This window comes from Stigmatopora nigra, chromosome 3, assembly GCF_051989575.1.
Source record: "Stigmatopora nigra isolate UIUO_SnigA chromosome 3, RoL_Snig_1.1, whole genome shotgun sequence".
In the NCBI taxonomy this organism is placed as follows: domain Eukaryota; kingdom Metazoa; phylum Chordata; class Actinopteri; order Syngnathiformes; family Syngnathidae; genus Stigmatopora; species Stigmatopora nigra.
Genome location: NC_135510.1, coordinates 1288023 through 1299232, shown reverse-complemented (window position 1 = coordinate 1299232; position 11210 = coordinate 1288023). Strand labels below are relative to the sequence as shown.

The window sequence follows — 11210 nt, the reverse complement described above, 5'->3', positions numbered from 1 at the left end:
TTAGAAGATATACTAACTTGCAAGCCACTCATTTACGTCAATTCACATTTACAGTCTAAAACTAGGTTTAAATTGGGAGTCTGTCACCATCAATTCCATTAAAAGTAATCAGTGTTTTATTCATTTTAATGTCATGTTTTTTTTAAACATTCGGTAATGTATTAATACTCATACATTTATAATAATTAAATTCATCAAAGTTTTTTAAGCGATCAAAGCTTGCTTTAAAAGGAAGGGTTCAAAGTCTTAACAACGTTTAAATAACTGTCCATTGTGGTCCCCCTATCCCTAAAAGAAGAGTTTACCATAGCCTTCAAAAAGGACACATTCTTTTTCATTACATATTGCCACTTTTATTTACATAAATATTTCAGTGGGTCTGAGCAGGGCCAAAGACCTAAGCTTAACCCAAACACAAGCTGATGGTTTCTGGACGAGGTTCACTTCTTCTCAGGAGCCTCAGCTCCAGCTTCCAATGTGGGCATAGCCTCCTTAGCCTCTCGGTGGGCGGGGAACACCTCCCATGGCGTGTTCAAGTCAAACTTTCTAAACTCCTGGGATAGCTCCACGGGCTCAGCTACTACGCGCTTCAGTTCATCGTCGTAGCGCACCTGATAGAAACACAAGTACATTTATTACTTTATTAGCCTGAAGTGTACAAAAAGAAAATTTGATCTGGAGAAAAAGAAAAAAGTGCTTTATGTATTTTTAACAAAATGACAATGCCCTCGTAACCGAACAAACTAATTTAAATGAACTTGGATTAATATATACTGACACACTTAAACATACCTTTAATGTAACTTCACACAAATTCTAATTCTGTTTTACATTTTTATACCTTCTGGCAGGGTTAGCTATTTGCCACGCCTCCACCCTCACGTTTGCTATCTATGGGCAGTTGTATTCCCTTCAAAATATTCCGAAAATGATGTACACAAATGTCCTCACAATAAAATAACGCACAACCACTTGCCAACGACAAGTAGTCTTGTATTGGTGATCGCTTCGCTGCTCACGGGAACATTTTGTCATTTACTAACAGAGTAACTATTACCTAGCCAGTGGTTATGATGAATACTAAAAAGAGACATAATTCCGTACAATGCGGAATGCGGGTAGGGAGAGAAACTGTTTGCACGGCAACACACTCGTAACAAACAAATTTAAAAGAACTTGGATCACAATACAGACACACTCAAAAATTAGTTTAATCTAACCTTACACTAAACTTGATTCTATTTTTTTTTTTTTTTACATTTCTTCTCCCACATTGGCTCTTTTTGCCTCGCTACACTCTGACTATCAGTCGAAGTTTTTAAAAGGAACCTATCGGGGGTTGTTTGCTATTGTCTTCCCTTCATAATATTGCAAAAATGACGCACACAAATGTCGTCACAATAGGATAACGCACGACAACTTGCCAACATGTTCGGTTGCCTCATTTCCATAAAATCAGAAAACTTCTCCATGTATTTGATTTCCTTTGCTGTGAGGCAGTACCCTTTTCCACGTCCTCCTTGCTACTTATCTCCCGCAACACTCCGCCCATTGTTTGAAGGTATCTTTAAACGAGGGAGTTGCGGCAAGAAAGAAATGTGCCATGCTGGTCCCATAAGCAGCCTCTCCCATCTTGGCCACCTGGCTGACTCGTATGCTCGTATCTCAAGGCAACTATTTGCTTGGAATTTTACTCTTATGTTAAATTCCTCATATGTCAGGGCACTCTTATGTCAAGGTATTACTGTAAATATTGAAAGAGTGACCAAATTAGACTACAGTAATCCCTTATTTATCGCAGCTTCAATACACTGCATTCTTTTCCTAAGGAATGTTTTTTTTGTTAATTCCATTTTTTTAAGTACATAAAAATCTGAAAATCTGCTCTCAAACTGGCAAGCAGAAGCTACTCCCCTGTCCTCCGCTTGCTACGAGGTCTCAGCACTGAAGTAAAAAAAAGACGAATTTGCGGTTTTTCGTTTATCGCGGCCATGTCTGGTCTACCTTAACCGCAATAATCGAGGGATTACTGTAATTAGCAACTAAATCTTACCTCAACATATCCTGATAAAGGAAAGTCTTTCCTGAAGGGATGACCTTCAAAGCCATAGTCAGTCAGAATGCGCCTGAGATCAGGATGGTTGGCAAAAAACACACCATACATGTCCCAAACCTTTATGAAGAAGCGATACCAATGTTTCTATTTGCCAAGGCAAAAATTTGCATTGATTCATATAGGTTTTAACTTACCTCCCTCTCATACCAGTTGGCAGCCATGTGGACGGGAACAACAGAGTCCACTGGTGTGAGTTCATCCGTGTATGTCTTAATTCGAATACGCGAGTTGTAGCGCAACGACAGCAAGTTGTACACAATCTTAAGAAAAAAAACATGGCACACTGAAAATATTATCTTTTGTCGGGTGCTGCAATTTTTTCTTGATCATAATATGCCACTGAATGTTGTTTTCATTGGTGGGGAAAAAAGGCTCACAAAAAAAATAGTGACATACCTCAAAGCGGTTCTGTCGTGTGGGAATATCGACGGCTGTTAGGTCGATCATGTTTCTGAACTGCGCGTTAGTGTGGTCTCTAAGAAATGTCAGAACAGGTACCACACCATCGGGATGGATCATCACCTCTAGCTCATTATAACATGTCACCTAAACAGACAAACAAGTAAATTAGTACAATGACAATGTAGAGCGCCTATGTGGAGCAATCCATTAGTCCTCAGTAGGATTGTCAAAAGTATCAATACTCAGTTATTTGTTTATTTTTTGCATTAACACAATTGACCTGATATTTATCTCATCACATTTTCTGAACCGCTTTATTTTCTAATTATAATTATATTATATACTAATTATCTTTATTTATTATTATTAGGGTCGCAGGGAGGTGCTGGAGCCTATTCCAGCTGATCTCGGGCCAGAGGCAGGGGAAACCCAGAATTGGTGGCCAGCCAATCACAAGGTACAAGGAGACAAACAACCATTCACGCTCACATTCATACCTAGGGGCAATTTAGGGTGTCAAATCACCCAACCATGCATGTCTTTGGAATGTGAGAGTACCTGGGGAAAACCCACGCAGGTCCGGGGAGAACATGCAAACTCCACACAGGTGGACCGACCAGGATTTGAACCCAGGTCCCTCACTGTGAGGCCGACGCGCTAACCCAGGGGTAAGGAACCCATGGCTCGGGAGCCACATGTGGCTCTTATGATGGCTGCATATGGCTTAGCTAAAATATGGAAACCAGTGGTGAGAGAGCCGAGTCCCGAACGCACCAATAGGAACGTCATGTCGGGACTGTCATTGATTTCATTGATACACATTGAACTCATTGATATTGATTGTTTAGCAAAAGCGTAACAATGTTGTCAAAGGAATTCAGAGATTTTTTGTACTTTAAAAGTGATAAAATGATTGTAAAATTTCATGTATTTGGTCTTTTCAATTGCGAGTATGGCTAAGGAATAACATTTGAAAATAGGAATTCTGTATGGCTCTCTCTTTCAAAAAGGTTCCCAACCCCTGTGTTAACCTCTTAGCCGATGGGCCACCCTAATTTTTTTATTGTTATGGGTAAATTTTAGTATGTGCTACTCACAATAGTCACAGTAGCAAAGGCTATCTTGCTTTTTTCTGTTTACATCATTGGCTGCCCTTTGGAGCTTTTCGTTTTCTTTTACAACGAATAATTTACTCTTCTGACAACAGTTGTTATGCTATCACATTGGTCTTATTTCATTCAAAAGCATTTGCACTTGGATGAGGGTGCACAGAACAGACCTGAACCTGCTGGATATACTTGGGCATCATCTCAGCAACGTACTCCCCAAACGCTGCCAGCTGGCTGTGGGCGACTGCATCCTTGGGCCGCACGGTGGCTGGAGTAAAAGATATTGTTCGGTGCATTAGTTGAACATTAAACCTTTTGACTTCACTTGACAAATATATTCATCTGATGACTGTTACATCAAAGCACTATTTTGAAAGAGTCTCCAAACAAGTATTTTAAAGCCTACATTTCTCACTGAAACGTGTAGGTACTGATGGTGTTTTAAAAAAAGAAACTTTTATGTTGCATGGTTCTCATGGAGAATTCAAAATTAGTCTGAAACCTCACTGTGTGGAGTTTGCATGTTCTCCCCGGGCTTGCGTGGGTTTTCATCAGGTACTCATGTTTCCTCCCACGTCCCAAAGACATGAATGGTAGGTTGATTGGACACTCTAAATTGCCCCGAGGTGAGTGTGAGCGTGAATGATTGTCCCCCTCCTTGTGTCCTGCAGGCCGCCAATTGAGGGTGTCCCCTGTCTAGTGCTCGTAGTTAGCTGGGATAGGCTCCAGCACCCCACGCAACACTTGTGAGGATAAGCGGGTTCAGAAGATGAATTGATGCACTTCCACCCCCATCCACTAGATATCAGCATCCACCAGAGTTTGTGGCAATCTGCTGAACTGCATGCATGAGTGTGCTGACAAATAGTAATCGTACTTGGAAACACAAGGGAGGTGTTTCCCAGCTATGGTTCCTTATCAAATTTTACTAAGCACCGTATTTTCACACCATTAGGGCGCACTTAAAAGTACAACATTTTCTCTAAAATGGACGGGGCGTCCAATCAGTCGGTGTGCCTGCTCTATCAACAAAAATGAGAAAATACACCCACAACTGGCGCCCATTCAGGCGGTGCATCCTATTGGTGTGCAAATATGGTACTGCATTTTTTCCAATATCTGGATAAACAAAAACAAGTGTTCTCCCTCCCTGAATAAGTTATTTTTGTCCTTTTGGCCCTGTGGTGAGTGGTATGCCTGGAATGCTCAAGCCCATGTTTTACCATTTAAATAAATAAATTGAATACCTGTTCCTTTTTGAATGCTATACATCCTTCAAGATGTTTTGCCCCCATATTTAGAGTCCTGCATTTAAGCAAATTTGGACCAGAGCTGTTTTGCACTAAAAACTGAGAAAATGTTATCATGCAGGTCATATGTTGAAACATGTTACCTCAATTTCTAAGGTTTCAGAACTAAATTCACTTTTATGTCATTTTTCAATCAAATCATGACGCGTGAATCATGATACAAATCATATCACCAGATAGGAGGTACCGTATTTTCTAACATAGAAGCCGTATGGATATCTAAAAAAAAAAAAGACTGAATCAAGGGCTTACATGCGCACAAGAGATGCTTTACCCTTTCATCAGTAGATGTCGGTAAAGTAACATTTACTATTAGTTGGTTATTTTCTGTTTTGCAATAAGAAAACAACCGTTACTGGATTAATTAGTTCCTTGTGATGCTGACCCTAATAATGTGCTTTTGATTCATACAGTATCTCAGAAATACCACGTGATTACTTTTCTGAAGATTTTCCCTTCAAAGTAACACATTGGTACTACCTATTAAAACCATGAATATGGAGGTGAAAATTGTGAATCAGGGGATGGCTTATGTGCGAGAAATTGTAAAATTCAATGATTTTAAATGGTGCGGCTCATAGGCGAGTAAATACTCTAATACACGCCGCTGGTACTCACGTTTCGTCTCAGTAGTAGAACTCTGCAATCTGGTTTGCTGCTGCAGAAGACATGCCGTTCTTGCAACTGAAAACATTTTAGCCCAAAGTCAACACATTTTTAGATGACGCTTTCAACTAGATTTGCTTTATCTAAATTTAAGCAAGGCATGTTTTGACTGGGAATGCGGGCAGTGATCATTTGCTGACAACCCTTCCATTCAAGATGCCCAATGTTGATTATTTTGATTGATTACTTTACTCTGATTTTACCTTTATGACTGTCATTTAACAAGGTTGGTTGCAGACATTAAGCTCAATCATTTGTCACTAGTGACAGTACAGACATGCATTGCGATTTATCTGCGGGGTCCCCTCTCTCGGTGATTCGTCAACCCATCTATAGTATATATTTTCTAACAGTAAAAAAACAACTTAATCTGCAGCCATGTCCAAAGAGTCTATCAACAAGAAGTCCGCATATACATCCTCTGAAAGTAGGTTGCTAAGCATTTAGCTAGCACGAAGGTCAAACCTTTTGACACTCAGCCGTATTATTTTTCCCGTATTGTTGGCAAATGGCAGGCAATAACAAAATTAATTTAGGTGCGACTTGCCTTTAACAACCCACGAATGTTTAAACATTTATCTTACTGTTGTAACTCCGTCCGAGACCTCCGCGCACAAAGCGTACAAGTGAGGCGGCCATGTCGACTCGGTCTGTGCCGTTTTCTTAATTGTTGCACTGCAAACTAAGATATATCCACTCTGTCGCCCCCTGCTGGACTGGAGATGTACTACGTATATTGGAAAGTGCTGAAATGGTAAACGAGCACATCTATCAAGGCTACTCGTATCTGTACGTTTATAACTGCGGTTGGCTCAGTTTAAGTAAATACTTTTAAGTATTTACCTGAGTGATACCCACATTTGAACTCAACTGTTTTCCCCTCAGAGTAAATGGTATATGTAAGAATGAAAATGATTTTATTCTTATGTAAAATTGTAGTCCTCTAATAATTGGCATCATATTGCAGCAAATGTTGATTTAAAAAAACAGGCACTGTTTAAATAGTTTATTCACATTATACCGTAAAAAGCTTAAATGACAAACAATAGATGTGTGGAGAAGAAAATAATCACACTGAGATTCTTGTAAACCAAAATCAAATATAAATGTAATTCTCCAGTTGTTTTAAAAGGTTTGCATTAATTGCAATACAAAATACCATACATTCATTCAAATGGCAAACTAATAACTACACTATAAGATTCTTCTAATAAATCTTAATTACTTGTTTAGAATGTATTGAATGTAAAAAAAATTGGAATAATCCAGTAAAACTTTGAAAATGTTTAATTAAAAACCTAAAAGGCACAATAAGACCTTGTGTCTTTCCACAAGACTGTACAACATGGTACGATGGTTTAGCAGTGAGTATCTCATGCTGTGCAGACCTATTGGGACTTGTCACACACCTGCATATAGAATTTTCTCAGCATCTTTAGCTGGCCAGCATGCACAAGGATGTGAGGCCGGACACATGCCAGCTTCTGGCACGCCTCCTCGGGCGTCCAACAGTGCAACTGTCAGAAAGTAAAATTTCAGAATCAAAATGACACCACGGTAAACACCTCCAACCAACTTGCAACATCACAGAAAACATAATTCATGCCCAATATTACTTTTCTAGGGAAAAAAAGACTCCTTCCTACTCTGTAAATCACATGGACTTTCTTTTTGTTAAGTAATTTAAGCAAATGTATAATCACTAGGGGGTGTGTATAGCCTCATGTCTGCCGATTTGATTCGCATCACAATTTGATCCCGATTAATCACGAATATAAACTTATGGGTGATTATTGTATACCGCTTTGGAAAAAATCTAATCAAATTGATTAATTTATTTCTGAAAGTCCTTTCGGCCCAACCCAAAGTAATGATTGACATATTTGGCCCGACACGACTGGACACGAGTTTTAGGTCGGGTCGGGCTCGGGCTAAAGATCTGACCTCGACAGCTGACTAGAGGATCCATTGAAAGTTTAGCCACCAATTGGCTATCTATAATCCAAATGAAGTGTGATTTATGGATGGATGTGTGGGTGGGTGCTTATGTTAACTTTCTCACGCTACATTTGTTCAAACCGAGCAACGTAGAGTGTTGACATTTTTTTATGCTGGCCAGAAACGGCTATCAGATCCTAATAGACGAGTGATTTCTTCACCTTCCCCAAGTGGGTAAACTCTAATTTGTATTTGTTAAATGTGAAAGCAGAGTTGATCTATGAAATATTGCTTTTACATGATGTCCCTAAACGCACCGCGTGGCTGAGTGGTCGGCGAGTTTCCAGGTACCCACCGAAACACTTTCTTTTTCTGTTCTGTTGGGAAGACTCGATGAGACACAATGGTGTGGAGCGCACTGAACCAATTTAGTTGTAAAGTAGAACGCCTATCCACCTCATTTTTGGAAGAATTTCCGCCAGCGAGGCCTTATTTATATAAACGAAAAGGCTTCTGGTTGCTCCTCGGATGTTAACACACATTGGCGTGGCTTAGGTTTACTCCACACTGATCCAACCTGCTTTTCCCTTCATTTGTTCCACATCCATCATGTGCATTATTTTCCACTTTCATCTCTTATTCTGATTTGCTCATGTGTGGATTAGTCAATGTGCTTCTCCATACGCAAATAGATTACCAAAACACCTCGCCCAAGCAGGTGGGACTGGCAAAGCTGGGTCCCTCTACTTGTTTCCACCAAAAACACAAATGTAAAGATCGATTCAAATGGATTTCAAATGGATACAAGAATCGTGCAAATTAATTTTGCAATATCTCACTGAATCAATAAAAAATAAAAAACTAAGAAAAGATGTTCTTGCAGGGACAAAAAAAATGTCAACTGACCCGAATGAGGTAAGCTGCAGCAAGCGTAGCACTGCGGGATCGTCCAGCCTTGCAGTGGACATAAACACACTTCCCATTCTGTCGGTGATGCATAGCGAATTCAACTCCTTTGTGCAGGTTCTCCATAGTGGGAACACCGGTTATGTCCACAGTGCTTAGCCTCAGTTGCTCCACTCCAACAGCCTTCCACTCCTAAATTTGCAGGGAAATGACGATACAAGTATTTTAGGATCCTGACTCTTCGTGACGTCCTTGTTTTTGAGGGTTGACCGAGATGTTTTCATGTAAAAGGCTGCATTTATTAATTCAAGCTTATCAACGTAATTTCACATTAACCTCTGCAAGGGGATTCTTCTTAAAAATCCCTGGATGGTGACAAAAGCACCAAAGTAATCGATGCACATGGCATTAAACCCTTAGTGTGAACTTTGTAAATGTTCTAAAGTAAACAGCCCTTTAGAGAGACAGGTTTTTCAAGGTGCATAAAAATAAGTGTTGCGTGAACTTACCTCAGCAGAGTTGCAGAAGAACTTGGTTTCATAGTTCTCATTCATTGTGATTACTCCTCGGACGTTTTCACCTACTACCAGCTGAGAGAAAGAGAGAAAAAACATTCATTCAGGTGGTATTTTCTCTTCAAATCTTTTAAATTGGCACTGATTATTGATCCTAATCCTTCCAACTACTCAGCGATCCACATCAAATTCATTTTAACAGGCTAGCTGTGAATGATCGCTGTTTGCCCTTATACGTATATCGCAGGGGTCGGGAACCTTTTTCGCGGAGAGTCATAAACAATTCATATTTTAATGGTCACCAAGAAGTTACCATATTTTCTCGCATATAACCTGTATTTGTTGCTTAAAAAATGACTGAAATTGCCCCAAGGTATGGGTTTGTGTGTGCACGGCGATCGTTTGGCCACGATTCAGGGTGCCCCCCGCCTCAGTAATATCACGTGCGATTTTTTTTCTTATGATTTTACCTTCAAAGTAACATTTGTACTCCCTAATAAATCTAGGAATATGGAAGTGAAAATTGTGTATCAGGGTGCGTCTTATAAACAAGAAATTGTAAAATTCAATGATTTTAAGGCAGTTTTAACGTTGCGGCTTATATACGAGAATTGACACGGACCATAATTGACTAGTCCAAATTCCTTTTGTTTACTTGTTGAAATGGATCAGGCTTTTGCTTCTATCAAAGGTTGCCAAAAAGTTCATAAAAAATAATCGCCGATTACTCTAAATGGCAGCAAGAGTTGAACGACCTTAGTTTAAAACAACAAACGTCTTCTTTGCTGCAATATTTACTTTCTTACGCTGACACATAAAACATAAGCCTGACATTTATGCTTAAAATTACAACAGCTGAGAATTTAGCGATCAATCCAAATGATTCTTAACGGCTAAATGATTTAGATGAAGGGAAGTGTTGAAAAAAGTGAATAACCACAATTTCCCAAAACACAGAGATTTTCTAGGATTTTATTTTACAGATTATTTTCACCAATCGTCAAATGTGAAGAAAATTAGAAAACAATAACCAACTTCTGAATCAGGAGGCCTGCAAATTCATCACCATTGTTCAACAGGGGAGGTACTAATTAGTTTACAATGACGTTGATTAATCTGGAGTAAAAGGTAAACAGGACCTGTTCGGTCATGGATCTGAAGGGCAGCGCTCCAAGTAGCACCGTTTCGTCCACACGGTCAAACCACCTTCGCGAAGACACCTTCTCCATGATGACATTGTAGGCTAATGTAGGGTAGAAAAGCAGCCTCGCTAAAACTCCGGACATTGCTGAAGATATCATTACGAGTATGATGTTGTCGGTGCTCGCCGGCAAAACAAATGCGGCTACGTTTCAATACGCATGGATAATAGACCCACCCCTGTTTATTTGTTCCGGTCGTCATAACAACTTCCGGGTAAACCCTTCAAAATTAACTTTTTTCGTGCTTTTCCTGGATTCTTTTAACTGTATTTACTTAATTTCAAAAATGTATATACTCCTCTCGAACGTCGAATTAGAATTTCTTCAAGTTTTTTAAACAGGCTTTAAATTTCAAAATAGCTTGTAAACATGTCCAAAGTTGCAGTGTAGTCGTTATTTTGATAGCGACTCGGACAGTGTGACGCATCTTTAAAAGCGGTAATTTAAAATTCGACCCAGTTTTCAATATTCAATCCATGTAAACACATGCCTTTACATGAGTTTTTCTTTAGAATATCAGCCACCTGAAACATAATTATTTTTTAAAAACTAAAAAAGCGTTTTCTAATAATTGAAACTGTTTGATTAAAACCTGTAAACTAATTTAATTGAGTCTGCATTTAAGATTAAACTAAATTACTGTCGGAGCGTTACATAATTAACCCTTTGTAGGCCAGGTGACGTTTAGTACATGTATTAATAGCATCATTTCAAACACAATTTGATATCACACGGGAGGCTCACACGACCCAAATGTGATGGCCACATATGTGCATGCCAAGTCTCAATTACATTAATAAAAAGTTATCAGCACATTGGCCTCAGTTCTGGGGTCATGGGTTCAAATCCAGGACTATCCCCCTTTGTGGAGTTTTCATGTTCTCCCCAGGCCTTCGTGGGTTCCCTTCGGGTACTCCAGTTTCCACCCACATTGAAAAAAACATGCACGTTTGGCTGATTGGACACTCTAAATTGCCCTTAAGTATGGGTGTCCTTCTCCTTGTGCCCTGCGATCGGCTGGCCACCGATGCAGAGTATGCCCCGCC

At 39.6% G+C, this 11210-nt stretch overlaps 2 protein-coding genes across 2 annotated transcripts; both read right to left on the bottom strand.

The window, feature by feature from the left end:
* Positions 1 to 327: 327 nt before the first annotated feature.
* Positions 328 to 6325, bottom strand: ndufs3 (NADH:ubiquinone oxidoreductase core subunit S3). Its single transcript, XM_077714151.1, has 7 exons — positions 6188 to 6325; positions 5556 to 5621; positions 3798 to 3895; positions 2513 to 2662; positions 2251 to 2376; positions 2054 to 2173; positions 328 to 611 (listed from the first exon to the last, which is right to left on the bottom strand). The coding sequence occupies exons 1-7, from the start codon at positions 6240 to 6242 to the stop codon at positions 441 to 443; spliced, it is 786 nt and encodes a 261-aa protein (XP_077570277.1). The 5' UTR covers positions 6243 to 6325; the 3' UTR covers positions 328 to 440.
* A 269-nt stretch (positions 6326 to 6594) lies between these two features.
* ptpmt1 (protein tyrosine phosphatase mitochondrial 1) lies at positions 6595 to 10346 on the bottom strand. The gene is made up of 4 exons (XM_077713184.1): positions 10102 to 10346; positions 8957 to 9037; positions 8448 to 8639; positions 6595 to 7120 (listed from the first exon to the last, which is right to left on the bottom strand). Exons 1-4 carry the CDS (start codon positions 10261 to 10263, stop codon positions 6992 to 6994), a joined length of 564 nt encoding a protein of 187 aa, XP_077569310.1. The 5' UTR covers positions 10264 to 10346; the 3' UTR covers positions 6595 to 6991.
* Positions 10347 to 11210: the final 864 nt, after the last annotated feature.